Below are 20,176 nucleotides of genomic sequence, written 5' to 3'. Positions count from 1 at the left end.
ATAATCACTAAATTATACACGTCCACTTTTACAACTCTATCCTGCAAAGGAAGAAGAGCCTTTGATGGGATTTTATGTTTCCAAGGGTCTTACCAACATCTGCTCCCACAATTGACTGGCGGAGAACAAGCTGTTTGGGGAGAGAAAGCCTCGCTCTGCTCTCTATTGGAGTGTCAGGAACAAAAGTCACCGGTCCATGATCGGGGCAGTCTGAGGGATACGCTCGGTCACAGAGAGTGCACCCTGCAGGCAGGAAATTTGAGACATAAATGGGGTCAGTTCTAGCAGGCAAATTAATGACCACCTGCTTTTTTATTTAAATACAAACTATTAAAATGTAACCAGTACGAAGCAAGGTTCCACTAGAAATTCTCTGATCAAAGAACCACTTTCTTACACTAAAATATATATATCCACTCTTATATCTCTCTTCAGCAAAATTTGATATTTGTCTTTTGACCCAACTGGACAAGTTTTCTATTCAGTGCATAAGAAAAAGACTGGTCAAAAAATAACTACATTACTTCAAGAATCAAGTATATTATTCCTCAGGTTAAGTAGATAATACCATCACATATGATGTTCTAAAGTCCATTTGGATTCCAATTCTACCAAATTGTAAGAGGAAACTGAGTTGAAATGCTGTTAGCGATGCAAAGCCAAAACAGAGATGACAATATAGCACAAGGGAGTCAGAGCCAGTGGCACCACTGCTCTCTTGCTTCACTATTAACAAACTGGTTGACCACGTTTTGATGACAGGTTAAGACAAAAAAAGAATATGCAACTTGCTCTTTGGGACAGCAGGTAAATCATATTCTTGCAGACATATATGCTTAACATTCTTAATTTCTTTTTGTTCATATGGTCTTTTTGCATTGTCAGAAAAAATGCTGAATTTATACACTATTTTCTATGCTTACTGTAACTTCACTTTCAGAAGCTCAGGAGTGCCCTCCTTCTCTATAAATCTTTTGTTCTATTCGTCTACTTTCCTTTCTCACTGTTAAGGAGTAGTATTTATGACCCTATTTAGTTAATGGTTATGTTCTTTTCAAATTCATTCACAAAATAGCTGTAACACAAACCTTAGAATCATAGCCTTCTAGGTGCCTTTTTTCCTAAGCAATCCATTAGAAATTACCACTTAAATGGCATAAAATATCAGTAAGTTTTCATATTTAGCCAAAGCAGTAATAATGTATTACTTCCTTGAGTATTACTTGATTAAAAATTCTTTGACTATCAGACTAGAGATCCCCTACACTCTATGAGAACTTTTTCTCTGATGCTCTTAACAAGAAACCATGTTAACTCTTCAAAGGAGATTCAGATTTCATACTGCAAAAAATGCTTATAGGTTTCCTTCAAAGATATACAAATGGCCAATAAGTACGTGTAAGATGTTCAACATTAGTCATTAAGGAAAGGCAAATTAAAACCACAGAGATGCCACTTCACACCCACTACGATGGCTATAAATATGGGTATTTTTTTTATACATAAAATTCAATTATTACCAGGGGAAAAAAAAAATCGTCTTGGCAAAGACATACAGAAACTGGAACCCTCACACACAGATGCTGGGAATGTAAAATGGTGCAGCCACTTTGGAAAACAGTCTGGCAATTCCTCAAAAAGAGGAATTCCTCTAATATATATCCAAGAGAATTAAAAACGTATGTTCATACAAAAGCTTAATGTTCATACCAGCATTGAATGTAACAGCCCAGAAAGAGAAACAACAAAATGTTCACAAAAGATAAATGGATAAACAAAATGTGGTATATCCATACAATGGAATATTATTCTCCAAAAAGAGGAATGAAGTACTGATAATACACGCTACAACATGGATGAGCCACCACAACATTCTGCTAAGAGAAAGAAGCCAGACACAGTCACATACTATATGATTCCATTTATATGAAATGTCTAGAATAGGTGAACCTAGAGAAAGTAGATTAGTGGTTGCCTGAGAATGAGGGGCAGGGGGTTTCTTTATCAGGCGATAAAAATTTTGGAATTACACAGTGGTGATGGTTGCACAACCTTGTCAATATACTAAAAACCACTAAAGTGTACACTTTAAAATGCATGTGAATTATATCTCATTTTCTTAAAAATATGCTTAGAATCAAGAGTTTCCACTTGCCCACTTAAAAAAGGCTTATTTAAGCCACTTCTTAGCTTCTGCTAAATTAATCAGCCTATATTATATCCCTAAATGATTTTAAAATTATACATTTGAGACTTTAAAGGGTTAACAAAGGTCTCCCCACTGCTTGGCTTCTGCAGCACCAGGAGCTTCCTCCTACTTTCTGACCATGCTATTTAACCTACTTTAGGAGCTCTTCCTCTGCCACTGTACCTTAGCATCCCTAGCCCTCGTCATTGCACATTCTTACTAGGATATGATTTCACCCCACTTCCGTGGCTATGATTAACATCTTAATGCTGAGGATCCCTAAATATGTCCAGATGGGCAGATCTCTGAGCTCCATATTCAAATTCTCTCTAGACATTTCTAGATATCATTAGACACCGAAATCAACATGTCTGAAACTGGATTCACCTACACTCATTAAAAAAAATTAAAAAAAAATCTATTCTTCCTCCACCATTCACTGTCCTAAGGAATGGTTACTATCCACCTAATTTCCCAGCCAGAAGCCAGGAATCTCTCCTGAACTCGTCTCTCCCCCCCGACTTCACCCAATCAAGTTCTACTGAGTTCTATGCTAATATTTTCCACTTTTCTTCATCCTTATCACCTCTACTTTAGGTTGGAAAACAAACAGCTTGCACTTAAATTACGGCATCATCTTTACCTCCTTGCCTCTAACAAGCCTGTTATTCTCACACTGCAGCAGAACCCCCATCCCAACCCTCCCTCCTTAAAACCCGTGACTGGTCTTAGAAGACCCTTTGTGTCCTGGCTCCTACTTCTCTCATCACATATTCCTCCCTCATCTCCATTTTATGCTTCAGGAATTCTGAACCACTCACGATTCTTTCAGTTCTAGGAAATTATGGGTACCAATTCCCATCTGGGACACTGTTCTTCCCGATTCTGCACTGCCAACACCTTTGTTCTTCAGGTCTGTGCTAACATGTATGTTGCCTCCCCTGGTAAGTCTTCCTTGCCCCTTCCATGGCCTGGCTAGATGCTCTCCCTCAGGACCCTTTAACACCCTGCACTTAATCCCATCTTTCCACTCATCATACCACAATGCAATATAGCCTGTTCAGTAGCCTATGCTTCCCATCAACCTATAGGCTCCTTAAAGGCTCTTGTAGATGGTTTTTTATGCTGCATGTAGCAGAGAGGCTGGTGCTTACAGCACTCAACACGTTTCCTGCATGAATGAAATGTGCAGTGACATCAACAAATCGGCTATTTTTATACAGCTTTTTGTTACTGTTGCCCCATAAAAAGAAGTTTTACATGCTGAACTATGGTAATTCATATGCATTCTGAGCAAAAAAAAAAAAAATTTCATTTGTATCCACTTACATTTTTCCACGGAGATAAAAAAATTACACGTGATCTAATAAATTTGTCTTATGCTGAAAAAGCACATGGCATGTCACACAGAATACCTTACTGAAATTTACTTCTATAATTAACTATCTGTGAACTCTTGGGAAATACCTTAAGTATTATTACTACTATGCTTAGCTAATCTGTAAAATACAGAAATGACTGTTTCTTGACTTCAGCAAATGCTATGAGGACCAACAAAATGTATATTATTGTTTGGCTTACTTGAGGAAAAGACACAACATTAATATAACACAAAGGACAATACAAAGGCAAATAATTTTCCAAAGTCTAGTTACTTTCTATACTTCCTTAACGCCTGACTTTGTGACTAAACTTGTTAGGGATGATGGCCTTTTCTACCAATATCTCCAAAAGAAAAAGGCTAAGCACACTCACAAATTGTAAACAAGGTTGCCATATTTTCCTTGTTTGAATTGGAGTCTTCCATTTGCAGTGAAGGTGGTACAAAAGAAAGACTGTCTGAAGACACATCTACATGACCTGTCCCCATAGCAACCTCCTGGGTGATGGAGGAGACAGCCACAGGTTCTAGGCTTAGGCCAACTTCATGGAGGGAAACAGATTCTAGGGAGGCGAGGTTGTGTGAGGTAGAGAGTGCGACGCTTACAGAGTTGGTGCTCATGGCCACGGTGTGGATGGAGTCACTGAGGGCACTGTCAGACATCCCGTTGACCCGACTTGCAATGTGGTCTGTCTCCATGACCACGGGGAGCTCCAAGCCATTCCCATGAATGGGTATCACACCACCATGTCCTACAGTTTCTGCTGCAAGGTTGTTGCTCACAGAATCCACAGACAGAGGTTCATGACTTCTGGAGCCATTTGGGATCTGGGTATGCTCGCCTGCAACACCATCCATGGTAAGCTCTTCTGCCATTCCATCTGTAGAGATTGGGCTGGTGACCCTAGAGACATTCTCCATAGTGATTGTTGTGTCCAAGGCCACCTCATGGCCATCAGTGGGATGAAGACTTTGGGCACCATGTGTGTTCACAGAGCGAGAGTCTATTGAAACAATGCCTGGTTCTAATCCAACATTTCCATTGGACTGATAGGGATCTAGCGCTGAAGGGTTATTGGTGATAGATAATGCTGTATTACCATCAACATTTATAGAGTTAGGGTGGATATACTGAGGAGGTGGTCTGTCAGCTAAATAAGATAAAATGCCTGAGAAAAGGAAAAGAGATATCAGGAATTTTTCAGTACATTGTTAAATATAAAGAATTCTAAATGCTAAAAGCTATTTTCCTTACAAATGTAACTAATCTCCTATTTCTTTAGTTTGATTATCTATATCCTTTATAAATAGCAACGTACATATACCACAATTCAGTTTTTCCAGTGAAACTCAGAAATCATAGAAAATTAACTATGTTCCTTTGAAGTCACCAGAAAATAATCATTTATAAATGCTGTCTTTAATATATACATGGTTGGAGTTCCTGAGTCCTAAGATGCTGAAATTTGCTTTATAAGAGTTAAAAGGTAAAATCATTTAAAAGCAGATTTTCCAAGTGAAGATAAAATTTAATTAAATATAATTTAAGTTTTAACTTATTAAACTCTCATAAAACATTAGAGTCACATCAAAACAAGTCACGGTTATACCTGTTTTATCAAAACAGAAAAAAATATTTGAACACTCGTGCTTATGAGGATGTGGTGAAGTGGTACTTGCTGCGGTTCCAGGAGAAGCTTAAATTTCTAAATCCTCTTTGGAAAGTATATATAATAATAACCTCGAAAATGTTCATACCCTCTTGCACAAGAAATTCCACTTATGGTAATCTTCCCTAAATGCATTTTGTAAATATTATACACAAAGACATTCATATATGGTAATAAGAAAACTGGAAAAAACTGTCCGTCAATAAAGATTGCTATAACAAACCATGGACTAACCACTCAGTAGAATATAATGCGTCATTATAAAGGATAATTATAAAACCATGTAGCAGCTGGAGAAAATAACTATGTAAAAATAGAGAAAAATATTAAGTGAAAAAAGGGTACACAATTGTATAGAAAGTCTTAATTATGAAAAACAGTAAAAACCTAAACTTCAAAGGAAGGAAATACACCAAAAAGATGGATGATGGGACTATGATTCCCCTCCCTCCTTATTTGTTAAATTTTCTGAAATGAGTATATAATACTTTTGGAATAAAAATTCAATAAACTTTAATTTATAATAAACAATGATACTGTAAGCAGGACATGTAGTTGGTAGGAATTACAACTGCAGAGTTATAAAAACTGAACCAAGGAGGTGCTAGAGGAGACAAACTGTTTATGTGCATTAAGAAATTAAGCCTAGTCAAACTGCTATATTAATAATATGTTATCCACATGTTCTAAGAGGAAAAGTACATAAACACAATGTTTTCCCACGTAGATTAATATCTAATAGTGACAAACAGAAAAAAGTGTTATTCAAGTCTTCAAGAACTGAAGAGTTGGCTGTATTCTTATTACTAATAAGAAAAAAAACATCAAATTGTACACTTCAAATATATGCGGTTTATTGTATGTCAATTACATCTCAATAAAAGTTCTTAAAAAAAGAGTTGGCTGTATTCTTTCTTCTAAATTCCTAAATAACTGTAACACTTACCAGGTAGAATGGTTCTGAAGTAACTGCTCTCAAGGTGGGGGTAAGGTGGTGGAGGTAGGGTGTAGTTTCTTTCTGGTAACCCACACATCACCCCTCGATCCCCAATGCCCATTGGGAGCATTAGAGACAAAGCAGAAGGCAGAGAGCTCAGGGAGGGACCCAGGTTTGGAATCGCCACTGGCAGCCCTACAAAAAAAAATTAAAAGTAAGTACTTTAAAACTCTGTAATCACTGGCTAAACTCTTAAATCTCACCTAGTAGCCCTTCACATTCCCAGGTAGGTAGTGTTGTGCAGACATCCACAAAAAAGCCCTAAATTTAGTCCTCAAGTTAGTTTTAAAATACCAACTTGATCATCCAGTTGTCTGCATTGCTCTTAAGTACCAAGACATTTAATTACAATTAAAAACCTAGTTTAAATACAATTTAAGAAAACAAATTATTTAGAGATAAAAAGAATGGGAAGAAAAATACCAAAGTTCAAAGAAATGTATCAAACTTCAGCGTGGTCTCTGAGTAGTGATTGTAAGTATAGAGTTTTTTAATTTTTTTTTTACTTTATTATATTTTCCATTTTATATGGTGAGACTATTTCATCACAGATATGCTTCCACTTGGAAAATAATCTAAAGTTAGATGTAACGCTGTACATACATATTTTCATATAATCTTTTGTATATATGCTGTACTTCATGATTTTTTAAAAGTTTACACTTTATATTTACCTTGGACTATACCTATCCACAAAGTGCTAAAGTGACCCTGTGCCTATCATAACGAACACTTGTCAACTAGGACAGTGCTGAGTTGCATTATTTTTGCCAGTGGAAGTATTTTTTAATAGGCTTTTCCTCCTCAATAAGTGTCCCCACAGAAATACAAAGGATCATGAGAGACTACTACAAGCAACTATATGCCAATAAAATGCACAACCTGGAAGAAATGGACAAATTCTTAGAAAAGCACAACCTTCCAAGACTGAAACAGGAACAGAAAATATGAACAGACCAATCACAAGCACTGAAATTGAAACTGTGATTAAAAATTCTCCAATAAGGACTTTCCTGGTGGTGCTGTGGTTAGGAATCTGCCTGCCAATGCAGGGGACAGGGGTTCAATCCTTGGCCCAGGAAGATCCCACATGCCGTGAAGCAATGAAGCCCGTGTGCCACAACCACTGAGCCTGTGCTGTAGAGCCCACAAGCCACAACTACTGAGCCCACGTGCTGCAACTACTGAAGCCCATGCACCTAGAGCCCATGCACAAGAGAAGGCTCCACAAGAGAACAAAGAATAGCCCTGCTCGTTGTAACTAGAGAAAAGCCCACGCACAGTAACGAAGACCCAACGCAGTTAATAAATAAATTTAAAAAAAAAAACCTTCCAACAAACAAACGCCCAGGGCCAGGTGGCTTCACAGGCAAATTCTATCAAACATTTAGAGAAGAGCTAACACCTATCCTCCTCAAACTCTTCCAAAATACAGCAGAGGGAGGAACACTCCTGAACTCATTCTATGAGGCCGCCATCACCCTGATACCAAAACCACACAAAAAAAGAAAATTAAAGGCCAATACCACTGATGAACATAGATGTGAAAAGTCTCAACAAAATAATAGCAAACAGAATCCAACAGCACATCAAAAGGATCACACACCATGATCAAGTGGGGTTTATCCCAGGAATGCAAGGATTCTTCAATGTACACAAATCAATGTGATATATATTAACAAACTGAAGGATAAAAACCATATGATAATCTCAATAGATGCAGAAAAAGCTTTCAACAAAATTCAACACCCATTTATGATAAAAACTCTCCAGAAAGTGGCCAAAGAGGGAACCTACCTCAACATAAAAAGGCCATATATGACAAACCCACAGCCAACATCATTCTCAATGGTGAAAAACTGAAAGTATTTCCTCTAAGATCAGGAACAAGACAAGGGTGCCCACTCTCACCACTCTATTCAACAGTTTTGGAAGTTTTAGCCACAGCAATCAGAGAAGAAAGAGAAATAAAAGGAATCCAAATTGAAAAAGAAGTAAAACTGTTTGTAGATGACATGATACTATACATATAAAATCTTACTAAAGATGCCACCAGAAAACTACTGGAGCTAATCGATGAATTTGGTAAAGTAGCAGGATACAAAATTTATGCACAGAAATCTCTTGCATTCCTATCTAACAACAAAAAATCAGAAATAGAAATTAAGGAAACACTCTCATTTACCATTGCAACAAAAATAATAAAATATCTAGGAATAAACCTACCTAAGGAGGCAAAAGACCTGCACACAGAAAACTATAAGATACTGATGAAAGAAATCAAAGACGATACAAACAGATGGAGAGATATACCATGTTCTTGCACTGGAAGAATCAACATTGTGAAAATGACTATACTACCCAAAGGAATCCACAGATTCAATGCAATCCCTATCAAATTATCAATGGCATTTTTCACAGAACTAGAACAAAAAATTTTACAATTTGTATGGAAACACAAAAGACCCCGAATAGTCAAAGCAATCTTGACAAAGAAAAACAAAACTGGAGGAACTAGGCTCCCTGACTTCAGACTATATGACAAAGTTACAATAATCAAGACAATATGGTACTGGCACAAAAACAGAAATATAAATCAATGGAACAGGATAGAAAGCCCAGAGATAAATCCATGCACATATGGTCACCTTGTCTTTGACAAAGGAGGCAGGAATATACAATGGAGAAAAGACAGCCTCTTCAATAAGGGGTGCTGGGAAAACTGGACAGCTATAAGTAAGCGAATGAAATTAGAACACTCCTAAATACCCAAAAATAAACTCAAAATGGATTAAAGAACTAAATGTAAGGCCAGACACTATAAAACTCTTAGAGGGGCTTCCTAGGTGGCACAGTGGTTGTGAGTTTGCCTGCCGATGCAGGTTCGATCCCTGCTCCAGGAGGATCCCACATGCCACGGAGCAACTAAGCCCGTGCACCACAACTATTGAGCCCATGTGCTGCAACTACTGAGGCCCATGCGCCTGGAGCCCGTGCTCTGCATCAAGAGAAGCCACGGCAATGGGGAGTCTGTGCACCACAACAAAGAGTAGCCCCCACTCACTGCAACTAAAAGAAAGCCCGCGCACAGCAAAAAAAAGAAAGAAAGAAAGAAGACCCAACACAGCCAATAAAATAAATTTATTTAAAAAAAAACCTCTTAGAGGAAAACAACACAGACAGAAATTCTATGACATAAATCACATCAAGATCCTTTTTCACCCACCTCCTAGAGTAATGGGAAAAAACCCCAAAATAAACAAATCGGACCTAATGAAACTTAAAAGCTTTTGCACAGCAAAGGAAACCATAAACAAGACAAAATGACAACCCTCAGGATGGGAGAAAATATTTACAAACAAAGCAACTGACAAAGGATTAATCTCCAAAATATTCAAGGAGCTCATGCAGCTCAATACCAAAAAAACAAACAACCCAATCCAAAAATGGGCAGATAGACCTAAATAAACATTTCTCCAAAGAGGACATACAGATGGCCAGCGAACACATGAAAAGATGCTCAACATCACTAATCATTAGAGAAACGCAAATCAAAACCACAATGAGGTATCACCTCCCACCGTTCAGAATGGCCATTATCAAAAAACCTAGAAACAATAAATGCTGGAGAGGGTGTGGAGAAAAGGGAATCCTCCTGCCCTGTTGGTGGGAATGCCCATTGATACAGCCACTATGGAGAACAGTATGGAGATTCCTTAAAAAACTAAAAATAGAACTACCACGTGAGCCAGCAATCCCACTACTAGGCATATACCCTGAGAAAACCATAATTCAAAAAGATACCACAATGTTCATTGCAGCACTATTTACAATAGCCACGATATGTAAGCAACCTAAATGGCCACTGAGAGATGAATGGATAAAGAAGACATGGCACATATATACAACAGAATATTACTCAGTCATAAAAACGAAATTGAGTTATTTGTAGTGAGGTAGATGGATTTGAGTCTGTCATACAGAGTGACGCAAATCAGAGAGAAAAACAAATACTGTTTGCAAACACACACATATATATATGGAATCTAGAAAAATGGTACTGATGATCCTAGTGGCAGGGCAGGAATAAAGATGCAGATGTAGAGAACTGACTTCAGGACACAGAGGAGGAAGGGGAGGCTGGGACACAGTGAGAGAATAGCATTGACATATATATACTACCCAATGTAAAACAGATAGCTAGTGGGATCTGCAGGGAGATCTGCTTGATGCTTTGTGACAACCTGAAGGGGTGGCATAGGGAGGATGGCAGGGAGGCTCAAGAAGGAGGGGATATGGGGATGTATGTATAAATATAGTTGACTCACTCTGCTGTACAGCAGAAACTAATATTGTAAAGCAGTTATACTCCAATAAAGATGTAATAAAAAAAATAATAAAAACATCCACTAAATGGAATGCCTAAGGGATAATCAAATGAGTTAAAAATAATTTTTTTTTTTTTTACTTTCTTTTGAGGACACTAAAGTGAATGTGAAGATACCCCAGTTTAGACAAATCTTTTTTAACTGCTGCATTTTAGTAATTAAGCAGGTAATTCTCTACCTACTTATACACCTAACATATAGTTGTTTAAATAGTTCTTTAAACTACTCTTAAACACTGACTTTTTTTTCTTCAATATTTATTTATTTATTTATTTATTTTATTGGCTGTGTTGGGTCTTCTTTGCTGTGCACGGGCTTTCTTTGAGCTGCGGAGTGGGGGCTACTCTTGTGGTGCGCAGGTTCCTCATTGCCATGGCTTCTCTTGTTGTGGAGCAGGGGCTCTAGGCATGTGGGCTTCAGTAGTTGCAGCACATGGGCTCAGTAGTTGTGGCTCACGGGCTTAGTTGTTCTGCGGCATGTGGGATCTTCCTGGAGCAGGGATCGAACCCATGTCCCCTGCACTGGCAGGCAGATTCTTAACCACTGCGCCACCTAGAAGTCCTAAACACTGACTTATTTTGATAAAGTGCAATATACTACAATGTCAGAGACTCATAAGAATCTCTATTTTACCACTGTAAGACCCAAACGCTTACTTGTTTCTTTTCCATTTCAAAGAAAGAAAAAGTTGTACTAGGCAGATAGGTTTTAAAAGTTCAATGATGGGAAAAATAAGGTTTTCCTATACTATTATTCTGTCTGAGTAGTGAGACTCAGGGGGAGTTCCATGTAGGAGCTCCATCTCTGAAACCTCCTCCATGACCATAATTCTAGGCCTGGCACATCTGTGGTTGTTGCCAGTTTCTGATGTGATAGAAAATAAAGTTGAATTTCCCATGTGTTCTAGAAATAGTTACTGAAGTAAATTTGATCCTCTCCTAATAACCCAGGGACAGAATTCCAAGGGGGAAAACATATGAATGGGTGACCCCAGATAAAATGCCAAATCAATTACAGCTCTAGACAGAAGGCCACTAACCCAAAAAGAGGACAATCAGAAAAAAAAGTACTACTCCTATCCTATCGGCTAGAATTTCAGTACTCTATAAAAATTGCTACTACATGTGGAACCTCCACTGAGACCTCCTGGGCTTCTCCCATTCACTCTTAAAGGGGCTCTGACCCCCTCTAGGCTCCATTTAGAATTAATAATGCAATTAAGTGTTGAAATTCAGTCACTCTCCCTTACCTGGAGCTGGGATGGCATTGTGAGTGGGTGAAGCAGCCAACCCCAGGTGACTCCCTGAGACTGGCAAGGCATTGCTCACAGAGGATGAGGTCAGCTGCTCCATCCCCACTGGGCTCAGGTTCATTTCATTCATCCTAAGAAAGAGCAGACACAACCAGTTATGCAAATTCAGAGATGCTAACTCAGCAGAAATAGGATTTCTCAGCTGTGCCTTGCTCCAAACCCTAAACACACTATCTAAAGCAAAGTCTGCAATCCTTAGAGCTCATTGGCAATGAGGGTTTGTTTTTTTAATTCACCTAAGTTTTTTCTTTCACAATATTTATGTTTCTTCAACTGGCTTATTACCTCAAACCAGGACTTTTATAGACGGTTTGTTTTAACTTACTCAAAGAAATTTTACTAATTCTTTTTAGGAGGAGTTAAAGTGATATTGCGTCTGAATTGAGGTTACCAATGGTGTAAAGAAGCACTACAGCTCCTCCATGGACCAGCATTTTATTAAAATTCTGTATAGATACTTTAATAGTTTCTCAATGATCTTAGTAATATCCTCCACATAGTGCGGTTCATGAGGTAAGCTTTGCTAGATACTTTATAAAAAATTACTTCAAATTTGCTCACCAATTCTTCAAAATAAGGTAACCAAGGAAACTGCGGCTCAAAGAAGGTTTGTCATATGCCCGAAATCACACAGCAATTAAATGGAGAAACAGATCATGCTGCAAAATACTACCAAAAAGTTTTTCAATACACCAAACTTTTTTAAAATCTAGAGACCGTTTTTGGCTAAAGAATCTGAGAATTACCTTTTCTATGCAATTCATCTTGTAGTGCCATTAACAATGTCATTAGAATAACAGTAATAATGACTTGAATAAGACACTGCTAGAGATTGTCATCAGTAAGTATTAGTTCCTATGTCAGAATTTAGAGACTGCCATATTATAAGCAATTTCAAGAGGCCAGCCAACAGGCTATCCAAAGGAGGTCATCAGTGACCTCCAATCCTTATACTGAGTATCACAGTGGTGCAAGTTCTTGTGTGTGTGCCTATGTACATGGCAGGGGGAAGAAAGGGAAGGGCAATGAAGTGGGTCTACACGCTCCTTAGCAGTGAAAGCAAAACTTAATAGGTCTTTAATCTGAAAAATAGCAATATCAGCTACCAATCAACATGAAAATAATAACTAATATTTATCACTCCTTTTCTAGAGGTGTTAGGCACTGGGTTAAGTGATACCATGTAATTATCTCAGCTAATCCTTATAACTACTGTGCAGTAGGTATTATTCTTTTTTTTTTTTTTTTTTTCAGTTCTAGAATTTTTTTTTTTTTTTGGGGGGGGTACACCAGGTTCAATCAACTGTTTTTATACACATATCCCCATATTCCCTCCCTTCCTTGACGCCCCCCCCTCGAGTCCCCCCCACCTCCCTGCCCCAGTCCTCTAAGGCATCTTCCATCCTTGAGTTGGACTCCCTTTGTTATACAACAACTTCCCACTGACTATTTTACAGTTGGTAGTATATATATGTCTGTGCTACTCTCTCGCTTCGAGGTATTATTCTTAATCCCCATTTTAGAGATGAGGAAAATGAGACTCAGGCTAAGAAATTTAACCCCAAATTACATTAACTAGTAAGTGGCTGAGTTGCTATTTAAATCCAGGTCTGCCTAATTTAAGAAACAAACTCAACTATGACAAAAAAAGACTTATTACAATAAAAGAAACTTTTTACCTTTTTACAGTTCCAACACTAAGGATCTGTGCATTTATATTGTGGAGTATTTTAAAGTCCCTAACATAGACCTATTCCTGAATTATTCTATGTCCAAAAGCTTCAACCTCTCCCTGGGCCAGGTATTTCATAAAACTAAGCTCTCAGACATTAATAAAGTACACAAAGCTAAGGACAGGGCCCTGTGTAGAGTACGCACTCTGAAATATGCATGAGTTGGATGAACCAATGCAAACTCATCTTTACTAGAAAGACAACTAGACTCACACGGCAAATGAGGTACACCTTATGAAAGAGCACATTACTAACAGTATTTATGCTATAAAAGAATGCAAAAATCCTTATAGCATAAAGAAACCTTAGCTAACAATTTTGAAAGTTTCTGGGTTGGGCTAGTTGAAAACAGACTTTTCCTGTAACTTTTTATAGCTACAAACATTAAAACTTTACAATCACTGGAGCAGTAATGACCTACAAAAAACTGGTTACAATATTTTAAGTACAATTAAAAGTCGGTAGCTTCAAATCCCAAGCTGAACATTTCTGAGTATTAATCTGTGCACCTAATCGCAAGATAAAAATCTAAAGTGCTTCTACGGTGACTCCTGGGCCTTCTCAAACCAGTTCAAACCAGAGTTTAATGTGAGAGGCTCAGCAGATTTCTGCTTTGCTCTGAGTCACTAAAATGTGATGATCTCAGCAGCCATAAACCAAAGGTAACTAGTACCCCACAGAGAGAAAGCAGTCGAAGGGAATTTACAGTATGAGCCTCATAAGACTCCCTCATTCCAAAGTGCAATTCTATTCTAACTACTTTTCTCATATGGAATTCTGGGAAGCAATCTAGGGAAAAGGGTCAGAATCAAGATCCTAAGCTTGCTCCTCTTCCCTGTGCATTCGTCGTAGCATCATACCCTTCATCTTCTCTAGTTTATGTGACCTATGTATGAACCATTTGCTGGTCTTACAACTTTTTCTTATAATGACATATACGAAGCTAACTGAAATGCAGCCACTTTGCAAATGCAATGGACAGTTTCAGTAATCTGAATGAATTTTATCTTCCTCATCCTCAACATACAGCCTATGAAAGGGCCCTTAAAGAACGGCCCAATGTAACTATTTCTTCCCCACACTTTTGTACTGTAGTGGCATGGTACCACAAAGTACTCTTCACATTAACATGAAGCCTGTAGAATTAAGAACTTAATTTCTCTACATCATAACAGCCAAGCCAGACGGTAACCAGCAAAGTTCAAGGTGAAACATGGTGATGAGCTACAAACACTTCGAAATCCAGATAAAAACAGTATTAAACGCGCAAATAACTCAAAGGCAAGGATAAAGATGTCCAACGAGCCAACGACAATCAATGTATGGCTATACGGAACGACTCACATTTGGAGTAAATCAAGTTTAATTAGAGTATATTCAACCCAATACTGGTTTCTGATTTTTTTTTGTTCCCTCTGGGACAAATTCATTTGAAAATCGCACCTGTAACCTGCCCAATGGCACCAAAAACAAAGGCACTCCGAAGTCTCCTTTGCCAGATGTTTTCCAAAGATGTCGCCAACGCTGACCCCACCAAGCTGCTCACCTGTGATGCATCTGCTGAGGGCCAAGTGTCAGAGAAACGCGCACACGGGTGGCGGGGAACCGGCATCAGGGTTTGCGTTCCAGGGTCACGTGCTACCGCATCTTGCTTACAACCGCTGCGCAAACGTGGCCACCCGTCCCCGGGGCCGCCCGGGGCCGCCCAACTTCTCCCGAGGGCCGGCGGCCGCGCACTCCGCCGCGAGATGGGGCATGCCAGGGGACACCCGGGGCCTTTCCTCCAGAAGCTTCAGGAGGAGGGCTGCCCGACCTGAGGGGGAGGACAAGGGAGGTCACCAAAACACGGGGAGGACGCAGCCCCCGGCCGCCGGAGAGCCCGGGCCTGCGGACACCGCCTCCCAAAGGCGGCCGAGTCGCCCGCCCGCCCCGCCGGCACGGGGCCCACGGGCCGCCCTCGCCCCGCCCCGGCCGGGCCCGCGCGCAGCCCACCTGCCGGCCGCGCGGGGGGCGCGCGCGCCTGCCCCACCGCTTTGTTCCTCATCCGCGCGGAGCTCGCCTCGGGGCCCTCCCCGCCCGCACGACCCCGCGCCCCGGGGGCCTCTCGCCTAACGTTTCCCGCCCGGCCCGGCCCAGCCCGCGGTCTCCTCAGGGCCGCACCCTCCAAGGCGCCTTTCCGGCTCCTCAGCCACTCTCGGCGCCCGCCACCCCGCCCCTCGTGCGTGCGCCCCTCCCCGCCGCTGCCCGCACGCGGCTCCCGCGCGCCGGCTCCCCCCTCCCCCAGGCCGCCCCCTTCCGCGCGTGCGCGCCGCGGGGACCCGGGCCGGAGGGGGCGGGCCGTGAGAGGCTCAGTCCCGAGCGCCGCGTCTCAGTCCGGCCGGGTCGAGTCGAGCGCCGAGCGATCGACCCCGTTGCTAAGGAAGCAGGGCTGCCTTTCGCGCAGGCGGTGTGTTTTGAGTCCCATAAATCCCCCAGACTTCAGGTTTCAGTCTTCTTGGCATTCTTCTGTTAGGAAAGCGTGGGTCCACGTAAGCCCACAAGATTTGAAATAAGGGACTTAACCCAGAGATGTTGGCGGTGTTGCCCAGGAGGAGTTGAGATTGTATCCTGAATATTTGTCATCGTATGTTACATTTGAAGGTTGCTCAGTTTCCTTGCTTGAAGTCATAAAGGGTGGTGTTGGGGATTTTGTACAAATTTCCTTCCCCTTCTCTCTTTGCCCTTCGCTCCCTACTGCATGTCAGGTACTGTGCTAAGCCCTAGGAACAGTGAGATGGCTTTAAAGGAAAATGGTCCCAAGTTCCTGAGGACTGGACATTGAAACTACAGCACAACACCGGGTAGCTTCCATTCACCAGCAGAACAGCAGAGACCCAGCAATTCCGCCTTTCATTCAGAAGACATTTATTGAATTACAACTCAAACGCAGCGATACAAAATAACACGCAGGTCTTGACTTTCAACAGCTTGCAGTGTAGTGGGGACCGGTGAGTTTTGAAAATTCAACCTCAGGTGAAAGAGGCACATACAGTGTTTTGGACGAGAGCCTGAAGTGGTGTCAGCTCACATAATGTTTCCCTTCCTTTACTTCTCAGAAGGAGAAAGAACATTCCAAGCTGAGGGAACTATTCACTGAACATTGGCAGGTCACGCTGGTTTTTGCTCTCTTGTTGACAGCAAATATCAACAGAAACCTAAATCAAGAAAGTCATCATATCACAAGCGAGTGAGAGATGACATTCCCTAAAATAGCACATCAAACCTGGGGCCTAGGGAATGATGATATCTTATAAAGGCTAAATAATTTCATTCTGGTTTTCCATGGCTATTCTTTTTGAACAATTTTGTTAGTTTCAGAAGTGTATGTAAAAATCAGATCGGATAAATGTGAGAGCTAAAACTATAATACTTACAGAAGAAAATATAGGAGAAAATCTTTATAATCTTGATAGGACACAAAAATCAGGAAACACTAAAAATCTGACAAATTGAACTTCATCAAAGTGAAAACTTTTGGTCTTGAAAAGACACTGCTGACAAAATGAAACGTCAAGCCAGAGATGGGGAGAAAATATTTGCAAAACAAATATCTGATGAAGGACTTTCATTGGAATGTATATAACCCCTTTAAACTCAATAATAAGAAGGCAAACAACCCAATTTTTTTAAATGGGCAAAATATTTGAACAGCCACTTTACAAAAGAAGATATATGGATGGCAATTAAACATACAAAAAGAGCAATTATTAGCTATTAGGGAAATGCAAATCACAACACGAGGTAACATTACACACATCCTACAGTGACCAAAATTTAAAAGACCAACTACAACAAGTGTTGGTACAGATACAAAACAACTGGAACCGTCACACTTTGCCGGTGGGAATGTAAAATGCTGTAGCCATTTTTGAAAAAAACTTAGCAATTTTTTATATCATATAATTCAGTAATTAACACTTCTAGGGGCTTCCTAGGTGGTGCAGTGGTTAAGAATCCACCTGCCAATGCAGGGGACACGGGTTCGATCCCTGCTCCAGGAAGATCCCACATGCTGCGGAGCAACTAAGCCCGTGAGCCACAACTATTGAGCCCATGAGCTGCAACTACTGAAGCCCACGTGCCTAGAGCCCGTGCTCCACAATAAGAGAAGCCACGGCAATGAGGAGCCCACACACCACAACGAAGAGTAGCCCTTACCCACCGCAACTAAAAGAAAGCCCGCGCACAGCAAAAAAGACCCAACACAGCCAATAAAATAAATAAATAAATTAAAAAAAACAAAAACAAAAACAAAAACACTTCTAGGTGTTTACCCAAGAGAAAATACAAACATGTACAAAGACTTGTACACAAATGTGCATAGAAGCTTTATTTATAATAACCTCAAACTGGAAACAACATAAATGTCCATCCACTGGTGAATGAATAAACAAATTATAGTATATCTACGTAGTGGAATACTATTCAGCAACAAAAAAGGAACAAGCTATGGATACATGGGTGAATCTCAACAGCATTAAGCTAAGTAAAAGAAACCATGCACAAAAGACTACATAATATGTGTGTCCATTTATATGAAACTCTAGAAAAGGCAAAATGGTAGTAATAAAAAGCAGGTAAGTAACTGTCAGGAGTTGAGGATAAGTGAGAGGAATGAGACTGCCTGCAGAGGGGTTATGAGGAGACTTTTAAGTGTGGTATCATTATGTTGATTGTGGGAGTGGGTGTATGACTGCATACATTTGTCAAAATTCATCAAATAGTGCACTTAAGATTGGTAAATTTTGTTGTATGTAAAAATACCTCAGGGAAACAGTTCTCAGAGCTTTCTGAGATAGATGTCTTCCCGAGTTATAATCCTCAAATTTGGCTTAAATAAAATTTTCCATTTCTTTCTTTTAAGAAAAAAACACTCAAAAAGTTGCTTTAAAAAGAATATGATGTCAGGGTCGTCAAAAATTGAAGCACCCTAACCCCATTTCCCAGACTAGATTAGGTCTACCATGTGCTCTCACCATCCTAATCTTGATTGTAATTAATTGTTTATTTTTCTGTCTTGCAAAGGAAGATTTTAAGTTTGGGGGACAAGACCCATGTCTATCTTACTTAATGTTATATGACATAGCACAATTTTGAGCACATATAAGGGTCTCAATAAATATTTGTTGAATGAATGAAAGTCAAACGGGTATAAATCAAAGCTATGCTTATTGACTCCAATATCTCCTTACCTGGAGACCTACAGCAAAATGGATGTCCACAGTTTGTCTAAGGAGCTGATTTAGGGCGACTTACCACTTGGGAGACACCAAGCTGCCCCTGAGACAATAAAAACAATACAATTACTGACCAATTAGACAAGTAGAAATGAAGAGCATAGCTTCTCTTTTACAACCCAAGTATTAGAAACACTATGGAACAAAGATGTAGAGTTGCAATCAAAAATAAACCTTAGAGATAATTGTGTATAAGACAAACCAGATAACAAGCATTAATATTTTGCTGGATGGCAAAGACAGAAGCAGAGAGCAAATTACCTTTAAACACTATCTTCTAGCCCTAAAGACAAGGACAGTAATGGGTAAATTTGGGCCTGTATTGGACTTCTTAGGATATCTTTCTTTCAACTGACTCTAATTAAGGTTTCAAATCCTGCTTCCGATCTCTCATGTAAGGGAGGGTCTGGAAATACGACATTTTACATGGGTAAACCTGTTCTTTGGAATTCTTGGGATTCTCCTCCATGAGCCTGATTTACAGTAAATCAGGGTTATGATTTAGATTTATTGTAAATCAGGCTTATGATTTAGAATCTGATACAATAAATTATAATTATAAAATATAATTCTATTTATTTATTTATTTTTGGCTGCATTGGGTCTTCTTTGCTATGCTCGGACTTTCTCTAGTTGCAGCGAGCAGGGGCTACACTTCATTGTGATACATGGGCTTCTCATTGCGGTGGCTTCTCTTGTTGCTGAGCATGAGCTCTAGTCACCCAGGTTTTGGTAGTTGAAGTGTGTGAGCCCAGTAGTTGTGGTGCATGGGCTTAGTTGCCCCTCGGCATGTGGGATCTTCCCAGACCAGGGATCGAACCACTGTGCCACCAGGGAAGTCCTAAAATACAGTTCTAACGAACTCATTTCTTTATTTAATATTTGCAGAAAGGCATGGAAAGGCTAGAGTTTGTTCAACAAATATGTGTTGCCTGCCTACTGTGTGCCAGGCGTTGCTCTAGGCACGGGGGAGGTAGCAGTGAACTAAACAGGCAAAAAATACCAGTCCTTGTGAAGCTTACATTATAGTGGATAAAGACAGATAATAAATGATTAAAATATAAAATACATCAGACAGCAACAATTACCATAAAAAATATGGCAAGGAATATAGATGGAAAATGCTCAGGAATAGGAGCTGCTATTTTAAATAGGGTAGACAGAGAAGTCATTGAAAAGGTGACGTTTGAACCAAAGGAGGCGAGGGAGTGACCCATGTGCACATCTGGAA

General features: G+C 40.0%; 1 protein-coding gene across 2 annotated transcripts in view; it reads right to left on the bottom strand.

Annotated features, from left to right (window-relative positions):
• The window catches only part of PRDM4 (PR/SET domain 4), a 28,811-nt gene extending 12,870 nt beyond the window's left edge, over window positions 1–15,941 (bottom strand). The window contains exons 1-6 of one of the 2 annotated variants that reach the window (XM_057742474.1): window positions 15,830–15,941; window positions 15,216–15,482; window positions 11,874–12,007; window positions 6,186–6,371; window positions 3,944–4,738; window positions 94–243 (exon numbers count right to left, since the gene is read on the bottom strand). In XM_057742474.1, the coding sequence (XP_057598457.1) occupies window positions 94–243; window positions 3,944–4,738; window positions 6,186–6,371; window positions 11,874–12,007; window positions 15,216–15,226 (1,276 nt within the window). In that variant the 5' untranslated portion in view covers window positions 15,227–15,482; window positions 15,830–15,941. The other variant, XM_057742473.1, reaches the window with a different exon arrangement.
• Window positions 15,942–20,176: the final 4,235 nt, after the last annotated feature.

Source organism: Hippopotamus amphibius, chromosome 7 (genome assembly GCF_030028045.1).
Source record: "Hippopotamus amphibius kiboko isolate mHipAmp2 chromosome 7, mHipAmp2.hap2, whole genome shotgun sequence".
Classification (NCBI taxonomy): Eukaryota; Metazoa; Chordata; class Mammalia; order Artiodactyla; family Hippopotamidae; genus Hippopotamus; species Hippopotamus amphibius.
The sequence above is the reverse complement of the archived record's forward strand: the minus strand, read 5'-3'. Positions and strand labels throughout refer to the sequence as shown.